The 25,052-nt window shown below is 41.5% G+C and overlaps 1 protein-coding gene across 1 annotated transcript; it reads right to left on the bottom strand.

Moving 5' to 3' along the window:
• Window positions 1-267: 267 nt before the first annotated feature.
• LOC106581593 (F-box only protein 40) lies at window positions 268-18,431 on the bottom strand. Its single transcript, XM_045703435.2, has 4 exons — window positions 18,109-18,431; window positions 10,022-10,136; window positions 8,443-9,909; window positions 268-894 (listed from the first exon to the last, which is right to left on the bottom strand). The coding sequence occupies exons 1-4, from the start codon at window positions 18,429-18,431 to the stop codon at window positions 682-684; spliced, it is 2,118 nt and encodes a 705-aa protein (XP_045559391.2). The 3' UTR covers window positions 268-681.
• Window positions 18,432-25,052: the final 6,621 nt, after the last annotated feature.

Below are 25,052 nucleotides of genomic sequence, written 5' to 3'. Positions count from 1 at the left end.
AATCATGTAAAAATAGTGTTTATATTTAATTCTAAATCATTAAAATAGTGTTTATAAATAATTATAAATCATTAAAATAGTGTTTATATATCATTTATAAATCAATAAAATAGTGTTTATTAATCATTATAAATTATTTTTAAATAATTTATAAATAATGTAAAATAGTGTTTATAAACAATGTATTAATCATGTAAAATAGTATTTATAAATCATTATAAATCATTAAAATAGTGTTTATAAATCATTTATAAATCATGTAAAATATTTTTCATAAATCATTATTAATCATTAAAATAGTGTTTATAAATCATTAAAATAGTGTTTATAAATGCGTTAATTACTTTGTAGAGATTGCTTTTTGACATTTACAAATTTAGTAACAGTGATTAATTGTAAGTGAGCTCTGACTGTTTCTACATGGTTTATTAAGGGACCGTAGTCTTCTGCTCTTTTTCCAAGGTAGCATACATCACATGCACACAGTTGAGAGGAGCACAGGGTCAAGCTGCAGTGCAGTGCCTTGCTCCAAGGCCCAACGGAAGGGAATTGTTGTTAGGATTTAAAGCCAGCACCCCTCAGATCAAGCGAGTGCCCGGCCCAGGATTCAAATCGGTGACTTTTCGGCTACAGGTCCAACTCCTTAGCTGCTAGGATACCTACCGCCAATTCCTTATAATGTCATTGGTCTGCTAAAGGCAGGTCATACTCCTGGAGCAGGTCCAGTAGGCTCTGGGGTCTCTCTCTGGCCCCCTCCATACTGACTAGTTTTACAGGCATACTGAGCTCCTCTCTTTGGTAGAAAGGGCAGACCTTCAGGTGCTCAGACATGGAGGGGACATCGTCAAAGCACCACCTGTCCACCTTGGAAAACAGACTGCTAAACTCCCATACCTTAGGAAACCAAAGCGACAGAGAGAAAGAAAGAGAGAGAGAGAGAGAAAGAGAGAGAGAAAGAGAGAGAGAAAGAGAGAGAGAGAGAAAGAGAGAGAGAAAGAGAGCGAGAGACAGAGACAGAGAGAGAGAGAGAGAGAGAGAGAGAGAGACAGAATGTTTTTTATCACACAGAGTATTAGAGTGGGTCAAGGAATTTTTCCTGACAATGTGATCTGACCAGGAAAAACTCTAAACTCTATGACCTCTCAAGCCACGTGGTCAGGAACAACTTGAAACCCATAGCCTCTCGAGCCACGTGGTCAGGAAAAACTCCTAGTAAAATATAATAATATAATTATATATAATAATATAATTATATATAATTATATATAATAATATAATTATATATAATTATATATAATATAATTTATATATATATATAATATAATATAATATATATATATGTATATATAATATAATTTTAGTATACTAAATTCTGATGCATGCTACATCTTCATATGAAGCTCTATTTCATTGGTAACAACATCCTGTTTATTCCATATGCAGGTTTATACTGTTCCCATTGTTGATGTGTATGGATTTCCTGCCTAGCAACCTGTTGTCTGTATGTGCATCCCAGTTGGCATCCTATTCCCTACAATAGATGTGCTACAGGTCTTGATCAAAACAAATGCACTACAAAGGGACAAGGGTAGCATTTGAGCTGGAGCCAGTTATGAGATAACTGAGTCGTTAGTGTGGCAGAGCTGACTGGGAACAAGGGCTTGGTGGCATTCCAGACCACTGATATCATTGGCATGCCCTTTGTCCCGTGGACACACAGACAGGCTCTCTCTCTCTCTCGCTCTCTGATTGGTTGGTGCCAAACACTGGGATGGGTAATTCAACTCATAATCGTGTCTGAGAGGAATGCAGGGAGTAGTCAGGGGGCTCTTTACAATGCAACAGCTGTCATAGGACTAGAAACGCATCCCAAACGGCATCCTATTCTCTACATAGTGCACTACTTTTGACCAGGGCCCATAGCTCTATATGGGGAATAGGGTTCCTGTTGGGACAAGACTGAGATTTAGGCTGTGTCCCAAGTGGCAACCTATTACCTACATAGTCCAGTAGTTCAGGTTACAGGGAATAGGGTGCCGATTGGAAAGCAACCCTCAGACCAGGCTGGATCCATTTCTCTGTCCAGAAGAGATGTAGAGAATGTGTCTGGATGCCGTATAGGGCTGGGCGGTCATATTAGGGTGACCTGGTAACTATGCTATCACACAGTGACTGACGGACCGAACCACCTGGTGGGTCAGTAGACAGAACTAAATCATGTGATGTGAACGAAAAACAACAGTATTGTTTAGAACCAGTGACATGTTCATTCTGCCTTTCACTTTCCAATGAAAGTCTATGGCAGGACGAATAGGCCTACTTCCACCAGTATTGGTCCTAACATAGACTTTAGACTATAGGCATGCCTACTTCTGGAGGGGTTGGGTGGGGATAGAGATAGGAAATGTTGTTGTTGTGTATATATATATATATATATATATATATATATATATATATATATATATATATATATATACACACAGTCAGTAGCGGATTATATAGGTATAGACGGCACGGGCAGCCGTGCAGGACGGCATCTTGCTGGGTGCGACACGGGGCGGCCGCCCCAAAAAAATCAGAATGGTGACATCGGTTTTCTATCGCTCATTTGCACATCACGTCAATGATATCATCTCACCATGTGGGACTGTGGGTCAATTAACCTTGTCGGAGTGGGCGCTCTGATTCTAGTTAGTGAGCTAGGCAGGCTACTGCCTGGGATAGTTAGTGAGCTAGGCAGGCTACTGCCTGGGATAGTTAGTGAGCTAGGCAGGCTACTGCCTGGGATAGTTAGTGTGCTAGGCAGGCTACTGCCTGGGATAGTTAGTGTGCTAGGCAGGCTACTGCCTGGGATAGTTAGTGAGCTAGGCAGGCTACTGCCTGGGATAGTTAGTGAGCTAGGCAGGCTACTGCCTGGGAAGGTCTCCCACTCAGAAGTACGAGATGAGGAGGGGGGGGGGGGGAGGTTGACCTCAGGTCTCCCCTCTGGAAGCCCGAGGTAGGGAGAGCGGGGTAATCTATCAAATAGCGCACCTCTAACTTTGTACATTACTAAGGCAAATAGTAAAATCAGACACTACGCAATGCCACCAAATAAACCACAATTCATTCATAATACTGTGAATATATAGTTTCACAGACATTTTGTTGCGTATTTTTCTGTTTTTTGCAAAATCGTTAAGAATAATATAAAACCAGTCTGAACTGGTTTAGTCTCGACTCTTGGATGACAGTGTTGGGAGATGGGTAATGTATTGACGCTCGAGTGACAAATTTGTTTCTATTTGTCTTTGTTACTTATTTTTGTATATATTTTTATATTTATGTAGTTTTAAATGTTATGATTATTTATTTGTGTTGTTTTAAATATTTGAATAAAAATTACAGTTAGTGCAGAATGGTGCTTTTTTCTTTTGGTGGCGGGTGGGGGGGGGGGGGGGGGGGCACTGAATGTGGTTTCGCCCAGGGAGCCAGACAAGCTACAACTGCCACAGTACCAGTCAAAAGTTTGTACACACCTACTCATTCAAGGGTTTTTCTTATTTTTTTTATATTTTCTACATTGTAGAATAATAGTGAAGACATCAAAACTATGAAATAACACATATGGAATCATGTAGTAACCAAAAAAGTGTTAAATAAATGAAAATATATTTTGTTCTTCTAAGTAGCCACCCTTTGCCTTGATGACAGCTTTGCACACTCTTGGCATTCTCTCAACCAGCTTCATGAGGTCATCACCTGGAATGCATTTAAATGTGTGTTTCTTAGCCCAGGCAAATTTCTTCTTCTTATTGGTGTCCTTTAGTAGTGGTTTATTTGCAGCAATTCAACCTTGAAGGTCTGATTCACGCAGTCTCCTCTGAACAGTTGATGTTGAGATGTGTCTGTTACGTGAACTCTGTGAAGCATTTATTTTCCAGATTGACTGACCTTTATGTCTTGAAGTAATGATGGACTGTCATTTTTACCAAAGTTCTTGAAATGTTCCGTATTGACTGACCTTCATGTCTTAAAGTAATGATGGACTGTTGTTTCTCTTTGCTTATTTGAGCTGTTCTTGCCATAATACGGACTTGGTCTTTTACCAAATAGGGCTATCTTCTGTATACCAACCTTACCTTGTCACAACACAACTGATTGTCTCAAGCGCATTAAGAAGGAAAGAAATTCCACAAATGAACTTTTAACAAGACACACCTGTTAATTGAAATGCATTCCAGGTGACTACCTCATGGCGCTGGTTGAGAGAATGCCAAGAGTGTGCAAAGCCGTCATCAAGGCAAAGGGTGGCTACTTACATGATTCCATATGTGTTATTTCATAGTTTTAATGTCTTCACAATGTCTTCTACAATGTAGAAAATAGTAAAAATTTGCGTCCAATCTTTTGACTGGTACTGTATGCAGTATAGACAGGTAACTGCCAACACAAAGGAAACATTTGAGTAAATGAGGGATACAAAGTATATTGAAAGCAGGTGCTTCCACACAGGTGTGATTCCTGAGTTAACCTGTTAGGGCTAGGGGGCAGTATTTGCACGGCTGGATAAAAAAATGTACCCGATTTAATCTGGTTACTAATCCTACCCAGTAACTAGAATATGCATATACTTATTATATATGGATAGAAAACACCCTAAAGTTTCTAAAACTGTTTGAATGGTGTCTGTGAGTATAACAGAACTCATTTGGCAGGCAAAACCCTGAGACAGATTCTGACAGGAAGTGGATACCTGATGTGTTGTATTACCTTTAAACCTATGCCATTGAAAAACACAGGGGCTGAGGAATATTTTGGCACTTCCTATTGCTTCCACTAGATGTCACCAGCCTTTACAAAGTGTTTTGAGTCTTCTGGAGGGAGATCTGACCGAACAAGAGCCATGGAACGATGATGGCCCATTAGACACCTGGCGCGCGAGTTCATGTTGGGTACCCTCGTTCCAATATGTTATAAAAGAGAATGCATTCGTCCACCTTGAATATTATTCATGTTCTGGTTAAAAAAGGCCCTAATGATTTATGCTATACAACGTTTGACATGTTTGAACGAACGTAAATATATTTTTCCCCCTCGTTCATGACGAGAAGTCCGGCTGGCTTAGATCATGTGCTAACAAGACGGAGATTTTTGGACATAAATGATGAGCTTTTTTGAACAAAACTACATTCGTTATGGACCTGTGATACCTGGAAGTGACATCTGATGAAGAGAATGGATTATTTACATAGTATTTTCGATTTTAGATCTCCCCAACATGGCGGCTAGTCTGTATCGCAACGCGTATTTTTCTGGGCGCAGTGCTCAGATTATTGCAAAGTGTGATTTCCCAGTAAGGTTATTTTTAAATCTGGCAAGTTGATTGCGTTCAAGAGATGTAAATCTATAATTCTTTAAATGACAATATAATATTTTACAATGTTTTCTAATTTTAATTATTTAATTTGTGGTGTTGACTTGAATGCCGGTTATTGGAGGGAAACGATTTCCTGAACATCAACGCCACAGTAAAACGCTGTTTTTGGATATAAATATGAACTTGATAGAACTAAAAATGCATGCATTGTCTAACACAATGTCCTAGGAGTGTCATCTGTTGGAGATTGTAAAAGGTTAGTGCATAATTTTAGCTGATTTTATGGTTTTGGTGACGCCTCTCTTTGAATTGGCACAACATTACACACAACTCTTGTAAATGTACTGTCCTAACATACTCTAAATTTATGCTTTCGCCGTAAAACCTTTTTGAAATCGTAAAACGTGGTTAGATTAAGGAGTTGTTTATCTTTCAAAGGGTGTAAAATAGTTGTATGTTTGAAAAATTTGAATTTTGACATTTATTTGGATTCAAATTTGCCGCTCTTGAAATGCACCTGCTGTTGATGGAGTGCACCACGGGTGGGACGCTTGCGTCCCACCTAGCCCATAGAGGTTAATTAATTTAGAGTATGTTAGGACAGTACATTTACAAGAGTTGTGTGTAATGTTTTGTCAAGTCAAAGACAGGGTCACCAAAACCATAAAACCAGCTAAAATGATGCACTAACCTTTTACAATCTCCATCAGATGACACTCCTAGGACATTATGTTAGACAATGCATGCATTTTTAGTTCTATCAAGTTCATATTTATATCCAAAAACAGCGTTTTACTATGGCATTGATGTTGAGGAAATCGTTTCCCTCCAATAACCGGCAGTCAAGTCAGCGTAACAAATTAAATAATTAAAATTAGAAAACATTGGTAAAATATTATATTGTCATTTAAAGAATTATAGATTTACATCTCTTGAACGCAATCAACTTGCCAGATTTAAAAATAACCTTACTGGGAAATCACACTTTGCAATAATCTGAGCACTGCGCCCAGAAAAATACGCGTTGCGATACAGACTAGACGTCATGTTGGGGAGATCTAAAATCGAAAATACTATGTAAATAATCCATTACCTTTGATTCTCTTCATCAGATGTCACTTCCAGGTATCACAGGTCCATAACGAATGTAGTTTTGTTCAAAAAAGCTCATCATTTATGTCCAAAAATATCCGTCTCGTTAGCACATGATGTAAGCCAGCCGGACTTCTCGTCATGAACGAGGGGAAAAAATATATTTCCGTTCGTTCAAACATGTCAAACGTTGTATAGCATAAATCATTAGGGCCTTTTTTAACCAGAACATGAATAATATTCAAGGTGGACGAATGCATACTCTTTTATAACGTATTGGAACGAGGGTACCCAACATGAACCTGCGCGCCAGGTGTCTAATGGGACATCATCGTTCCATGGCTCTTGTTCGGTCAGATCTCCCTCCAGAAGACTCAAAACACTTTGTAAAGGCTGGTGACATCTAGTGGAAGCAATAGGAAGTGCCAAAATATTCCTAAGCCCCTGTGTTTTTCAATGGGATAGGTTTAAAGTCAATACAACACATCAGGTATCCACTTCCTGTCAGAAAATGTCTCAGGGTTTTGCCTGCCAAATGAGTTCTGTTATACTCACAGACACCATTCAAACAGTTTTGGAAACTTTAGAGTGTTTTCTATCCATATATAATAAGTATATGCATATTCTAGTTACTGGGTAGGATTAGTAACCAGATTAAATCGGGTACATTTTTTTTATCCAGACGTGCAAATGCTGCCCCCTAGACCCAACAGGTTAAGTAATTAACATCCCATCATGCTTAGGGTCATGTATAAAATGCTCTGTTGCCAGTTATTTTGGCTAGAGGAAGAGATCTCAGTGACTTTGAAAGAGGGGAGAATGTGGGGATTTAAATGGTGTGTGTGAACATTTATGGGAGATTCTGTAGCAGCGCCTGACACAGCGTTTTCCACCCCCGTCAACAAAACACCAACTTATGGAATTTCTCGTGGATGAATGGTCCCGTATCCCTCCAATACAGTTTGAGACACTTGTAGAATCTATGCCAAGGTGCATTGAAGCTGTTCTGGTTCATGGTGGCCCAACGCCCTATTAAGACACCTGTAGGCTCTATGCCAAGGTGCATTGAAGCTGTTCTGGTTCATGGTGGCCCAACGCCCTATTAAGACACCTGTAGGCTCTATGCCAAGGTGCATTGAAGCTGTTCTGGTTCATGGTGGCCCAACGCCCTATTAAGACACCTGTAGGCTCTATGCCAAGGTGCATTGAAGCTGTTCTGGTTCATGGTGGCCCAACGCCCTATTAAGACACCTGTAGGCTCTATGCCAAGGTGCATTGAAGCTGTTCTGGTTCATGGTGGCCCAACGCCCTATTAAGACACCTGTAGGCTCTATGCCAAGGTGCATTGAAGCTGTTCTGGTTCATGGTGGCCCAACGCCCTATTAAGACACCTGTAGGCTCTATGCCAAGGTGCATTGAAGCTGTTCTGGTTCATGGTGGCCCAACGCCCTATTAAGACACCTGTAGGCTCTATGCCAAGGTGCATTGAAGCTGTTCTGGTTCATGGTGGCCCAACGCCCTATTAAGACACCTGTAGGCTCTATGCCAAGGTGCATTGAAGCTGTTCTGGTTCATGGTGGCCCAACGCCCTATTAAGACACCTGTAGGCTCTATGCCAAGGTGCATTGAAGCTGTTCTGGTTCATGGTGGCCCAACGCCCTATTAAGACACCTGTAGGCTCTATGCCAAGGTGCATTGAAGCTGTTCTGGTTCATGGTGGCCCAACGCCCTATTAAGACACCTGTAGGCTCTATGCCAAGGTGCATTGAAGCTGTTCTGGTTCATGGTGGCCCAACGCCCTATTAAGACACCTGTAGGCTCTATGCCAAGGTGCATTGAAGCTGTTCTGGTTTATGGTGTTTCATTTACATTTAATGACCATGGACTCTATACCAGATAGTACAAGACAAAACAATGTAATAACACAAAAAGGGGATGATTTCCATCCCTTAATTATTTTTTTATTTTTTTAATTCAGGCAAAGTACTCACATTTTTTCTGCATTTCCATGAAGACCCTCCATGGGAGTAGGTCTTCTTCTCCCATTTCAGATAGACCATCCCCCTCTCCTCTAGCAGTGTGACACACACCTCCCTCATCAACTGGGACACCTGGGACAGCTGAGACAGACTAAAGCTGTCCAGGAACCCTGCCAGGTGATGGAGGATCTCAAAGGGAAGTCTGCTCAACGGGTCCAGCTTACGGGGATGCTTCCTGTCAGAGGTGATGCTGATGGTCTTCTCAGAGTCGGACAGCATCGAGGGGCCCTCTGGTTTGAGGCTGAAGGTGCTGAGATCCTGGCGGTAGGTGACCGTGGCTCTCTGACCTACGGGTTGGAACCTCCTCTGGCTGTAGTTGCAGCCTAGGTATGCTAGAGGGCAGCGCTGCTCGAACCAGCCGTTCAGGCAGGACTGGATGTCCAAGTGCACGTTCTTGAAGTGAGTGTGGTACTCATCGCGGCGGAAGATGTGGCCACAGAGGTAACTAAAGGCAGAGTTGGTAAAGTTGTGTCTTCTGGTGATGTCCTCAGCTTGGATCTGGAGATAGAGGCCTTTGTGTGGGTCTGTGATGATGTCTGCCAGCGAGGCTTCCGGTTTGAACGGAGCAGATGGGATGTTGTAAGTCTGTGTTCCAATGTGTACATAGAAGCCATCTTCTCCTCCACCCTCTGAGATGTTGTGACCCTTTAGCTCTTTCTCCAAGAAGCACAATAAAGTTGCGTTGACTTCATCACACTTCGGAAGATCTTCTACGGACACGCCTAGATCTGACGTGTCAACACTTTTGTTGACCATCGGTGACCAAGGGTCGTGCATGTGAATCCGTTTCGGCCGGTAGCTCGTGGGAACGTTGAACGTTCTGACAGTTTGAACCTCTATGGGCTCCAGCTTTCCGTAAACAAAGTCCTTGTCCCTTGGGGTGCAGGCGGCAAGCTGACCAAAGTTGATCAGCATAGCTCCATGGTGGGCCAAATACATGTTGTAGTCTGCAGTGGTGACCTCTCTACGCAGTCTCTCCATGACCCCGTCCTGCCACGGTGCAAGGCCAGATCTGGTGACATCTACAGCACATGCAGTGGCTCCATTCTCCTGACACTCCTTGGATGATCCATCCCCATCCAGCTCTCCATGACCATTTGACAAGCTAAATGCTTTCTCTTCTTCACCATCACCGGGATTGAACTTCTTTTCCATGTTTTTGACAGTTTGTTGGCATCCCTTCATCTCTTTTCTGAACATGGCCTCATAGGAGCTGTAGTTCTGGAGAGTGGCCACGTCCTTGTTCTTGGCCAAGGCCTCCCTCTCTTCCTGACTCAGTTCCTTCTCCAGCTCCATTCCATCTCCATAACCATTATCTCCATCCTCCATTGCTTCACTGGGACCAAATGAACTGCAACCTTCACCTGCAGAGCTGGTGACCCCTACATCTATCTCTTTCTGAGCAGGTTCTGCTTCCATCTTCAGAAAGAAGACAACAAAGCTCGCCAGTTTGATGCAGAAAACTTTACTAAACTATTAACAAAATATGAACAGAAATATGTTAAAAAAAAATCACAGCAGGACACATTACCTTCTCCATCAGCTCAGGGAAGACGGTCTTCATCTTGAGGCATCTGAAGAGGAGCTCCTGGTCTCTCAGGGCCATGGACACGTTCAGCTGCTTCTCTGGGTCAGCCAGGGTGGTCCTGTAGCAATAGCAGTAAACTCCTTTAAGAGGACCATGGAAACGTTCAGCTGCAGCAGAATCATCAATATTTTTTCAGTGTCTTTGTTTCTCTATGTTGATCCTAATATGTAAAACCCAATCTGTCTCTGTCCCAGTATTCATTAGGTTATTCAGTTTTCAATATCTTAAATTGTGACACAGCCCAACAGGCACACACTGGTTGAATTACACACTGGTTGAATCAACGCTGTTTCCATGTCATTTCAATGATATTAACGTCAACCAATGTGGAATAGACTTTGAATTGACGTCTGTGCCCAATAACATAACATGACATAGCACACCACAACACACCACAGCACACTGCCACACAGCACAACATAGCACACCACACCACAACACAACACACCACAACACACCACAGCACACTGCCACACAGCACAACATAGCACACCACAACACACCACAGCACACCTCAACACAACACACCACAATTCATGACAACACAGCACACACACCACAACACACCACAACGCAGCACACCAATGACCCAAGACCAGCTCAGCTAATCCCTACCATTGTGTCGCTGAGTTGTCATAATTCTTCAGCAAATGTACATTTATACCAGAGGCATTGGATGTCACAATGTAAGTAACCTAATTTATGTCCCTCTAACTGCCCTGAATGCGTCTGCTGATCCTACAGCTATTTGTATGCAGCAGTCATGTACCTATGAACCAGATTTATACTGTTAGCACTGAGGTGGTGTGCCCTAGTAGGAAGTCCACTGTGTGCAGCTCACCCTGCACTAACATAAATAACATGAGCATGTCTACTTCTGCTAAGCTTCTCAGTAAAGCAATGAAAACAATCAAACATCCCAGAAAAGTGCTCAGAATAGCCCACGTTAACATATGTAGCCTAAGAAACAAGTTTCATGAAATTAATAACTTGCTGGTAACAGATGACATTCATAGTCTGACTATCTATGAAACTCACTTAGATAATACCTTTTGATACAGTGGTAGCAATACATGGTTAAAACATCTACCGAAAAGATAGAAATGCCAATGGTGGAGGTGTTGCTGTTTATATTCAGAACCACATTCCAGTAAAGATTAGAGAGGATCTCATGTTAAATACTGTTGAAGTAATATGGCTACAGGTTCATCTGCCTCACCTAAAGCCTATTCTGGTGGGAAACTGCTATAGACCACCAAGTGCTAACAGTCAGTATCTGGATAACATGTGAAATGCTTGCTAATGTATGTGATATCAACAGAGAGGTATATTTTCTGGGTGATTTAAATATTGACTGGCTCTCATCAAGCTGCCCACTCAAGAGATAGCTTCAAACTATAACTAGTGTCTACAACCTGGTTCAGGTTATCAGTCAACCTACCAGGGTAGTTACAAACAGCACAAGAATGAAATCATCAGCATCTATTTATCACATCTTTACTAATACTGCAGGAATTAGTTTGAAAGCAGTATCCAGATCCATAGGATGTAGTGATCACAATATATTAGCCATATCTAGGAAAACCAAAGTTCCAAAGGCTGGGCCTAATATAGTGTATAAGAGGTCATATGTTGTGTAGTGATTCATATGTTGATGATGTAAAGAATATTTGCTGGTCTGTGGTGTGTAATGAGGAGCAACCAGACGCTGCATTTGACACAGTTATGAAATAGTTTATTCCAGTTACTAATAAGCATGCACCCATTAAGAAAATGACTGTAAAAACTGTTAAATCCCCGTGGATTGATGAGGAATTGAAACTTGAAATTGAAATTGAAATTGAACTCTATGGTTGAGAGGGATGAGGCTAAAATAATGGAAAATGAGTCTAGCACTACACATCCAAGTATTACTGATCAAATTATGAAAGACAAGCATTGTAATTTTGAATTCTGTAAAGTGAGCGTTGAAGAAACTTTTCCGTATTGACTGTCCTTCATGTCTTAAAGTAATGATGGACTGTCGTTTCTCTTTGCTTATTTGAGCTGTTCTTACTATAATATGGACTTGGTCTTTTACCAAATAGGGCTATCTTCTGTATACCAACCCTACCTTGTCACAACACAGCTGATTGGCTCAAACACATTAAGAAGGAAAGAAATTACACAAATTAACTTTTAACAAGGCACACCTGTTAATTGAGATGCATTCCAGGTGACTACCTCATGATGCTGGTTGAGAGAATGCCAAGAGTGTGCAAAGCTGTCATCAAGGCAAAGGGTGGCTACTTTGAAGAATTTCAAATATAAAATATATGTTTATTTGTTTAATTAACACTTTTTGGGTCCATGATTCCATGTTTGTTTTCCTTGTTTTGATGTTTACACTATTATTCTACAATGTAGAAAATAGTACAAATATGGAACAGCATACACATGATAACATACGCACTATACACACACGTACATATGGATTTTGTGCTGTAGATAAGTGTTAGTGGAGCAGGGGCCTAATGTACATTATTGGTGTGTTTTGAACTCTGTTGTGAATGTATTGTAATGTTTTTAAAATTGTAATAACTGTCTTATTTTGGGTGGACCTCAGGAAGAGTAGCTTCTGTCTTGACAGGAACTAATGGGGATCCATAATAAACCCCAGGAAGAGTAGCTGCTGCCTTGACAGGAACTAATGGGGATCCATAATAAACCCCAGGAAGAGTAGCTGCTGCCTTGACAGGAACTAACGGGGATCCATAATAAACCCCAGGAAGAGTAGCTGCTGCCTTGGCAGGAACTAATGGGGATCCATAATAAACCCCGGGAAGAGTAGCTGCTGCCTTGGCAGGAACTAATGGGGATCCATAATAAACCCCAGGAAGAGTAGCTGCCGCCTTGGCAGGAACTAATGGGGATCCATAATAAACCCCAGGAAGAGTAGCTGCTGCCTTGGCAGGAACTAATGGGGATCCATAATAAACCCCAGGAAGAGTAGCAGCTGCCTTGGCAGGAACTAATGGGGATCCATAATAAACCCCAGGAAGAGTAGCTGCTGCCTTGGCAGGAACTAATGGGGATCCATAATAAACCCCAGGAAGAGTAGCAGCTGCCTTGGCAAGAACTAATGGGGATCCATAATAAACCCCAGGAAGAGTAGCTGCTGCCTTGGCAGGAACTAATGGGGATCCATAATAAACCCCAGGAAGAGTAGCTGCTGCCTTGGCAGGAACTAATGGGGATCCATAATAAACCCCAGGAAGAGTAGCTGCTGCCTTGGCAGGAACGGGGATCCATAATAAACCCCAGGAAGAGTAGCTGCTGCCTTGGCAGGAACGGGGATCCATAATAAACCCCAGGAAGAGTAGCTGCTGCCTTGGCAGGAACGGGGATCCATAATAAACCCCAGGAAGAGTAGCTGCTGCCTTGGCAGGAACTAATGGGGATCCATAATAAACCCCAGGAAGAGTAGCTGCTGCCTTGGCAGGAACTAATGGGGATCCATAATAAACCCCAGGAAGAGTAGCTGCTGCCTTGGCAGGAACTAACGGGGATCCATAATAAATACAAATACAAATACATCACACCATAGCACAACACAACATACCACAGAACAGCACACCACAGAACAGCACACCACAACACACTACAGCACACCACAACACAACACACCACAGAACAGCACACCACAACACACTACAGCACACCATAACACAACACACCATAGCACATTATACCACACCACACCACACCACACAACAGCACATTATACCACACCACACCACATTATACCACACCACACCACATTATACCACACCACACAACAGCACATTATACCACACCACACAACAGCACATTATACCACACCACAGCACATTATACCACAGCACATTATACCACACCACACCACATTATACCACACCACACCACATTATACCACACCACACAACAGCACATTATACCACACCACACAACAGCACATTATACCACACCACAGCACATTATACCACAGCACATTATACCACACCACACCACATTATACCACACGACATTACACCACACCACCACATTATACCACACCACACCACACCACACTACCACATTATACCACACCACATTACAACACACCACCACATTATACCACACCACACCACACCAGATTATACCACACCACACCACATTATACCACACCACAGCGCATTATACCACACCACAGCACATTATACCACACCAAAGCACATTATACCACACCACATTATACCACACCACAGCACATTATACCACACCACACCATAACACATTATACCACACCACACCACACCACATTATACCACACCACAGCACATTATACCACACCACATTATACCACACCACATTATACCACACCACACCACATTATACCACACCACATTATACCACACCACACCACATTATACCACACCACACCATATTATACCACACCACATTATACCACACCACATTATACCACACCACACCACATTATACCACACCACAACACAGCACATTATACCACACCACCACACCACAACACATTATACCACACCACAGCACATTATACCACACCACCACACCACAACACATTATACCACACCACCACACCACAACACATTACACCACACCACACCCCAGCACATTATACCACATCACACCACATTATACCACACCACACCACATTAAACCACACCACACCACATTAAACCACACCACCACTGCATATTATACCACACCCCAGCACATTATACCACACCACAGCACATTATACCACACCCCAGCACATTATACCACACCACATTATACCACACTACACCACACCACATTATACCACACCACCACACCACATTATACCACACCACAACACATTATACCACACCCCAGCACATTATACCACACCACACCATAACACATTATACCACACCACACCACACCACATTATACCACAGCACATTATACCACACCACATTATACCACACCACACCACATTATACCACAGCACATTATACCACACCACATTATACCACACCACAGCACACCACACCACATTATACCAGACCACACCACATTATACCACACCACATTATACCACACTACACCACACCACATTATACCACACCACCACACCACATTATACCACACCACACCACTGCATATTATACCACACCACACCACATTACACCACACTACACATTATACCACACCACATTATACCACACCACACCACATTATACCACACCACACCATATTATACCACATTATACCACACCACATTATACCACACCACAACATATTATACCACACCACATTATACCACACCACATTATACCACACCACACCACATTATACCACACCACAACACATTATACCACACCACACCACAGCACATTATACCACACCACACCATAACACATTATACCACACCACACCACACCACATTATACCACACCACAACACATTATACCACACCACACCACAGCACATTATACCACACCACACCATAACACATTATACCACACCACACCACAACACATTATACCACACCACACCACAGCACATTATACCACACCACCACACCACAACACATTATACCACACCACCACACCACAACACATTACACCACACCACACCCCAGCACATTATACCACACCACACCACATTATACCACACCACACCACATTAAACCACACCACACCACATTAAACCACACCACCGCTGCATATTATACCACACCCCAGCACATTATACCACACTACACCACATTATACCACACCACCACACCACATTTTACCACACCACAACACATTATACCACACCCCAGCACATTATACCACACCACACCATACCACATTATACCACAGCACATTATACCACACCACATTATACCACAGCACACCACACCACATTATACCAGACCACACCACATTATACCACACCACATTATACCACACTACACCACACCACATTATACCACACCACCACACCACATTATACCACACCACACCACTGCATATTATACCACACCACACCACATTACACCACACCACACATTATACCACACCCCAGCACATTATACCACACCCCACCACATTATACCACACCACACCACACCACATTATACCACACCATAACACATTATACCACACCCCAGCACATTATACCACACCACATTATACCACACCACATTATACCACACCACACCACATTATACCACACCACAACACATTATACCACACCACAGCACATTTTACCACACCACCACACCACATTACACCACACCACACCCCAGCACATTATACCACATTATACCACACCACATGATACCACACCACATTATACCACACCACACCACATTATACCACACCACACCACATTATACCACACCACAACACATTATACCACACCACATTACACCACACCACACCCCAGCACATTATACCACATTATACCACACCACATTAAACCACACCACATTATACCACACCACATTATACCAGACTACAGCACATTATACCACACCACACCACAACACATTACACCACACCACACCCCAGCACATTATACCACACCACACCACACCACATTATACCACACTACACCACATTATACCACACCACACCACAGCACATTATACCACACCACACCACATTATACCACACTACACCACATTATACCACACCACAACACATTACACCACACCACACCCCAGCACATTATACCACACCACACCACATTATACCACACCACACCACATTAAACCACACCACACCACAGCACATTATACCACACCACAACACATTAAACCACAACACATTATACCACACCACATTATACCACACTACACCACATTATACCACACCACAACACAACACATTACACCACACCACACCACAGCACATTGTACCACACCCCAGCACATTATACCACACCACACCACACCACAGCACATTATACCACACCACACCACAGCACATTATACCACACCACACCACATTATACCACACCACACCACATTATACCACACCACACCATAACACATTATACCACACCACAACACATTACACCACACCATAACACATTACACCACACCACACCATAACACATTATACCACACCCCAGCACATTATACCACACCACACCATAACACATTATACCACACCACACCACACCACATTATACCACACCACATTATATCACACCACAGCACATTATACCACACCACACCACATTATACCACACCACACCACACCACATTATACCACACCACATTATACCACACAACACCACAGCACATTATACCACACCACCACACACCACAGCAGCACAACACACCACCACACCACACCACACCACATTATACCACACCACACCACATTATACCACACCACATTATACCACACCACACCACAGCACATTATACCACACCACCACAACACCACAGCCCCACCACACCACCACAACACCACAGCCCCACCACACCACCACCCCACCACCACACCACCACCCCACCACAACACCACCACCACACCAGAGCACCCCACCACCACACCACACCACCACCACACCACCACCCCACAACACCACCACACCAGAGCACCACACCACAGCACCACACCACCACCACACCACACCACACCAGAGCACCACACAACACCACCACACCACACCACCACACCACCACACCACCACCACACACCAGCACCACACCAGAGCACCACACAACACCACCACACCACACCACCACACCACACCACCACACCACCACCACCACCACACCACACCAGAGCATCACACAACACCACCACACCACACCACCACACCACACCACCACACCACCACCACACCACACCACACCAGAGCATCACACAACACCACCACACCACACCACCACACCACCACACCACACCAGAGCACCACCACACCATCACCACACCACCACACCACACCACACCACCACCACACCACCACCACACAACACCACCACACCACACCAGAGCACATTATACCACAGCACCAGAGCACACCTGTGGATGGAAGAGTCTGTGTCTGCCACTGGGAAGCGGATCCATTGCTGGGAGCAGATGATGGTGCTAGCAGGGCAGACCTCCAGGTGCTTGGCCAGCCTGTGGCGGAGCATGGTGAAGGGACAGCCGTAGTGAACGTTGAGGCAAGGGACCGTCTCATTGGGACATAGTAACTGGTGCTCCTCCTCCTTACACTTGTGGAAGGCAGCGCCACAGTGTAGATGACACTTAATCACCATACAGGAGACGGAGGTGTTCACGGGGGCTTGGCAGCGGAGGCTGTAACACCTCTCACAGTGCTGATGAAGCCCCTCTGGGGGCATACTGCCTTTCACCTACAGAGGGAGAGAGAGGTTTTGCATCAGTGTCAGGAATACTGTTTTTTTGGGGGGCGTTTTTTTGATCGTCATGTTGAATATCCTACTGTATGAGATTGGTTGCCTTTGTAGTTTGATGATTAACTGTGTAGTTTGACGCCGAGATCTTATCAAGTACACTCACCATAATCGACAAATATTATTAGTTCAGAAGAATTTCACCATCTGAAAAAGTAAACCAATGAAAATAGATCAATGGGAACATATACTTGGAACCGAAAGGCAGAGACCACAGGAGGCTGGTGGCATCTTAATTGGGGAGGATGGGCACGTGGTAATGGGAAGAGCGGAATGGGTGGAAAGGTATAAACAAACATCAAACACATGGGTTTCCATGTGTTTGATGCCATTCCATTTGCTCCGTTCCAGACATGTTTAAGAGCCGTCCTCCACTCAGCAGCCTCCACTGACAGAGACAATAACAAGAATTACATTGTATATCCTCCACAGCAAACAGGAAGTTGCAAACTCTTAATTAAGATCATGGGCATGATCTTCACATCTCCTGAATAATTCCTATTATCTTCTCCATATCTCTTGTATTTGACCACTTTAAAACAGTATTCATCTCCCTCTTGCTCATAGAAACAAGCAACACATCTTCTTAGGATAGTAGTGCAGCAAAGTATCAAAATATTGCGTGGTAATATTTCATATCAAAATTCAACAGAAAAAAATAAGCATAATGTCCTCGCTCACCTGCTGTGCCTCTTTGTGTTCCTCTGTCTGTCAGTCTGGGTTATGTTTGTAAGCACTTCTGACTACTGTCCTACCTTTCTGATCAGCTTCTGCAGTGTGTCTATGCGTTATAAATAGCCAGACAGAGGGGTTGACAGGCCAGTGTGACAGAGCACTGGTACTAAGCCTTTGACAGACAAGGTCAAGTTACTGGCTCCGATACAACTGGACTAGTCTCCGTGGAGTGTTAATTGACCAATAATCAATCAATAATCAATAGTCTGTTGTATGGCCTGTTTTAATAAGCCGTGATGACTTCAGATTAAGTAATTATCAAATACAATAATAGCTGTATGCAATAAATCAGATAACATTCATTCTCTGTATCAACTTAGAATTGTCCTTGTATTGTGTACTTGTTTCTTTGTGGAAAATGTATTTTTTGTTTTGAGGTCACGTGTATTTATACTGTACCTGCTGAACGGACTCGTCTCCTACAGCAGTATACCAGCAGATGTCACTAGTGGTGTTTGAGTTCGTTTTAACAAGATATAAAATCCACTAGAAGTTCTCAGATTCAAAGCAAAGCATCTCAACATCATGTCTTTGTGTGGACTTTTAAACACTGAAAGAGAACGCCAGCTGCAGAATAAAGCGGTCATCACCAAATCAGATTTCTAATCTAACACGGAGACGTTGTCAGAAATCATTCACAGAATCAAGGTGTAAACGGTACAGCAGTAATTAAGTCGTGTGAAAGATATTAAATATACTGCTCAAAAAAATAAAGGGAACACTTAAACACATCCTAGATCTGAATGAAAGAAATAATCTTATTAAATACGTTTTTCTTTACATAGTTGAATGTGCTGACAAAATCACACAAAAATAATCAATGGAAATCCAATTTATCAACCCATGGAGGTCTGGATTTGGAGTCACACTCAAAATTAAAGTGGAAAACCACACTACAGGCTGATGCAACTTTGATGTAATGTCCTTAAAACAAGTCAAAACATGCCCGTATGACCTCCCTACAACGCCTGTGTTGCTTCCTAAGTGGACAGTTTGATTTCACAGAAGTGTGATTGACTTGGAGTTACATTGTGTTGTTTAAGTGTTCCCTTTATTTTTTTGAGCAGTGTATATTTGAGAATCTCAATAATTGGAGACAACATGAGCCCCAATCTAAATGAGGACGGTATTGCTTCCTTGCCTTATATACTGTCACAGAATTTTTAAGAAAAGGTTTTAATTAAATGAAAGGTAATAATAATAAACCATCAGTAGGGTATTCAATAATATAATAATCAAATCAAATGTATTTATATAGCCCTTCTTACATCAGCTGATATCTCAAAGTGCTGTACAGAAACCCAGCCTAAAACCCCAAACAGCAAGCAATGCAGATGTAGAAGCACAGTGGCTAGGAAAAACTCCCTAGAAAGGCCAAAACCTAGGAAGAAACCTAGAGAGGAACCAGGCTATGAGGGGTGGCCAGTCCTCTTCTGGCTGTGCTGGGTGGAGATTATAACAGCACATGGCCAAGATGTTCAAATGTTCATAAATGACCAGCATGGTCAAATAATAATAATCATAGTAGTTGTCAAGGGTGGAACAAGTCAGCAACTCAAGAGTAAGTGTCAGTTGGCTTTTCATAGCCGATCTTTGAGAGTATCTCTACCGCTCCTGCTGTCTCTAGAGAGTTGAAAACAGCAGGTCTGGGACAGGTAGCACGTCCGGTGAACAGGTCAGGGTTCCAGCAGGTCTGGGACAGCAGGTCTGGGACAGGTAGCACGTCCCCGGTGAACAGGTCAGGGTTCCATAGCCGCAGGCAGAACAGTTGAAACTGGAGCAGCAGCACGGCCAGGTGGACTGGGGACAGCAAGGAGTCATCATGCCAGGTTGTCCTGAGGCATGGTCCTAGGGCTCAGGTCCTCCGAGAGAGAGAGAGAAAGAAAGAAAGCATATTTAAATTCACACAGGACACCGGATAAGACAAGAGAAATGCTCCAGATGTAACAGACTGACCCTAGCCCCTCGACACATAAACTACTGCAGCATAAATACTGGAGGCTGAGACAGGAGGGGTCAGGAGACACTGTGGCCCCATACGATGAAACCCCATACAGGGCCAAACAGGCAGGTTATAACCTCAACAACTTTGCCAAAGCACAGCCCCCACACCACTAGAGGGATGTCTCCAACCACCAACTTACCATCCTGAGACACGGCCAAGTATAGCCCACAAAGATCTCCGCCACGGCACAACTCAAGGGGGGGGGGGGGGGGGCGCCAACCCAGACAGGAAGACCACGTCGGTGACTCAACCCACTCAAGTGACGCACCCCTCCCATGGACGGCATGGAAGAACACCAGTAAGCCAGTGACTCAGCCCCTGTAATAGGGTTAGAGGCAGAGAATCCCAGTGGAAAGAGGGGAACCGGCAAGGCAGAGACAGCAAGGGCGGTTCGTTGCTCCAGCCTTTCCGTTCACCTTCACACTCCTGGGCCAGACTACACTTAAACATAAAACCTACTGAAGAGAAAAGTCTTCAGTAAAGATTTAAAGGTTGAGACTGAGTCTGCGTCTCTCACATGGGTAGACAGACTATTCCATAAAAATGGAGCTCTATAGGAGAAAGCCCTGCCTCCAGCCGTTTGCTTAGAAATTCTAGGGACAATTAGGAGGCCTGTGTCTTGTGACCGTAGCGTACGTGTAGGTATGTACGGCAGGACCAAATCGGAAAGATAGGTAGGAGCATGCCCATGTAATGCTTTGTAGGTTAGCAGTAGAACCTTGAAATCAGCCCTTGCCTTAACAGGAAGCCAGTGTAGGGAGGCTAACACTGGAGTAGTTTGATCAATTTAAAAAAAAATATATACCTTCAGCAGGGTAGTCAGTAATATAATATAAATATACCTTCAGTAGGGTAGTCACTAATATAATAATATACCATCAGTAGGGTAGTCACTAATATAATAATATACCATCGGTAGGGTAGTCACTAATATAATAATATACCATCAGTAGGGTAGTCACTAATATAATAATATACCATCAGTAGGGTAGTCACTAATATAATAATATACCATCAGTAGGGTAGTCATTAATATAATAATATACCATCGGTAGGGTAGTCACTAATATAATAATATACCATCGGTAGGGTAGTCACTAATATAATAATATACCATCAGTAGGGTAGTCACTAATATAATAATAATACTATTCAATCAGTAGGGTAGTCACTAATATAATAATATACCATCGGTAGGGTAGTCACTAATATAATAATATACCATCAGTAGGGTAGTCACTAATATACCATCAGTAGGGTAGTCACTAATATAATAATATACCATCAGTAGGGTAGTCACTAATATAATAATAATATACCATCAGTAGGGTAGTCACTAATATAATAATAATATACCATCATTAGGGTAGTCACTAATATAATAATATACCATCAGTAGGGTAGTCACTAATATAATAATATACCATCAGTAGGGTAGTCACTAATATAATAATAATATACCATCAGTAGGGTTGTCACTAATATAATAATATACCATCAGTAGGGTAGTCACAAATATAATAATAATATACCATCAGTAGGGTAGTCACTAATATAATAATATACCATCAGTAGGGTAGTCACTAATATAATAATAATATACCATCAGTAGGGTAGTCACTAATATAATAATAATATACCATCAGTAGGTTAGTCACTAATATAATAATATACCATCAGTAGGGTAGTCACTAATATAATAATACACCATCAGTAGGGTAGTCACTAATATAATAATATACCATCAGTAGGGTAGTCACTAATATAATAATATACCATCAGTAGGGTAGTCACTAATATAATAATAATAAACCATCAGTAGGGTAGTCACTAATATAATAATATACCATCAGTAGGGTTGTCACTAATATAATAATATACCATCAGCAGGGTAGTCACTAATATAATAATACACCATCAGTAGGGTAGTCACTAATATAATAATATACCATCAGTAGGGTAGTCACTAATATAATAATATACCATCAGTAGGGTAGTCACTAATATAATAATAATAAACCATCAGTAGGGTAGTCACTAATATAATAATATACCATCAGTAGGGTTGTCACTAATATAATAATATACCATCAGTAGGGTAGTCACTAATATAATAATATACCATCAGTAGGGTAGTCACTAATATAATAATAATAAACCATCAGTAGGGTAGTCACTAATATAATAATATACCATCAGTAGGGTAGTCACTAATATAATAATAATATACCATCAGTAGGGTAGTCACTAATATAATAATATACCATCAGTAGGGTAGTCACTAATATAATAATAATATACCATCAGTAGGGTAGTCACTAATATAATAATAATATACCATCAGTAGGGTAGTCACTAATATAATAATAATATACCATCAGTAGGGTAGTCACTAATATAATAATATACCATCAGTAGGGTAGTCACTAATATAATAATACACCATCAGTAGGGTAGTCACTAATATAATAATAATATACCATCAGTAGGGTAGTCACTAATATAATAATAATATACCATCAGTAGGGTAGTCACTAATATAATAATATACCATCAGTAGGGTAGTCACTAATATAATAATACACCATCAGTAGGGTAGTCACTAATATAATAATAATAAACCATCAGTAGGGTAGTCACTAATAGAATAATAATATACCATCAGTAGGGTAGTCACTAATATAATAATATACCATCAGTAGGGTAGTCACTAATATAATAATAATAAACCATCAGTAGGTTAGTCACTAATATAATAATAATATACCATCAGTAGGGTAGTCAATAATATAATAATAAACCATCAGTAGGGTAGTCACTAATATAATAATAATATACCATCAGTAGGGTAGTCACTAATATAATAATAATATACCATCAGTAGGGTAGTCACTAATATAATAATAATATACCATCAGTAGGGTAGTCACTAATATAATAATAATAAACCATCAGTAGGTTAGTCACTAATATAATAATATACCATCAGTAGGGTAGTCACTAATATAATAATATACCATCAGTAGGGTAGTCACTAATATAATAATAATATACCATCAGTAGGGTAGTCACTAATATAATAATATACCATCAGTAGGGTAGTCACTAATATAATAATAATAAACCATCAGTAGGGTAGTCACTAATATAATAATATACCATCAGTAGGGTAGTCACTAATATAATAATATACCATCAGTAGGGTAGTCACTAATATAATAATAATATACCATCAGTAGGGTAGTCACTAATATAATAATATACCATCAGTAGGGTAGTCACTAATATAATAATATACCATCAGTAGGGTAGTCACTAATATAATAATAATATACCATCAGTAGGGTAGTCACTAATATAATAATAATATACCATCAGTAGGGTAGTCACTAATATAATAATAATATACCATCAGTAGGGTAGTCACTAATATAATAATAATATACCATCAGTAGGGTAGTCACTAATATAATAATATACCATCAGTAGGGTAGTCACTAATATAATAATATACCATCAGTAGGGTAGTCACTAATATAATAATATACCATCAGTAGGGTAGTCACTAATATAATAATACACCATCAGTAGGGTAGTCACTAATATAATAATAATAAACCATCAGTAGGGTAGTCACTAATATAATAATAATATACCATCAGTAGGGTAGTCACTAATATAATAATAATATACCATCAGTAGGGTAGTCACTAATATAATAATAATATACCATCAGTAGGGTAGTCACTAATATAATAATAATAACCATCAGTAGGTTAGTCACTAATATAATAATATACCATCAGTAG

This window comes from Salmo salar, chromosome 20, assembly GCF_965601325.2.
Source record: "Salmo salar chromosome 20, fSalSal1, whole genome shotgun sequence".
In the NCBI taxonomy this organism is placed as follows: domain Eukaryota; kingdom Metazoa; phylum Chordata; class Actinopteri; order Salmoniformes; family Salmonidae; genus Salmo; species Salmo salar.
The sequence above is the reverse complement of the archived record's forward strand: the minus strand, read 5'-3'. Positions and strand labels throughout refer to the sequence as shown.

Coding starts and splice junctions, on each gene's coding strand:
- LOC106581593 (XM_045703435.2), bottom strand. CDS start 18,431: ATGCCCCCAGAGGGGCTTCATCAGCACTGTGAGAGGTGTTACAGCCTC. Junction 10,137..18,108: donor ACAGACTCTTCCATCCACAG/GTGTGCTCTGGT, acceptor CTATTGCTACAG/GACCACCCTGGCTGACCCAG. Junction 895..8,442: donor CATGGAAATGCAGAAAAAAT/GTGAGTACTTTG, acceptor TGGTTTCCTAAG/GTATGGGAGTTTAGCAGTCT.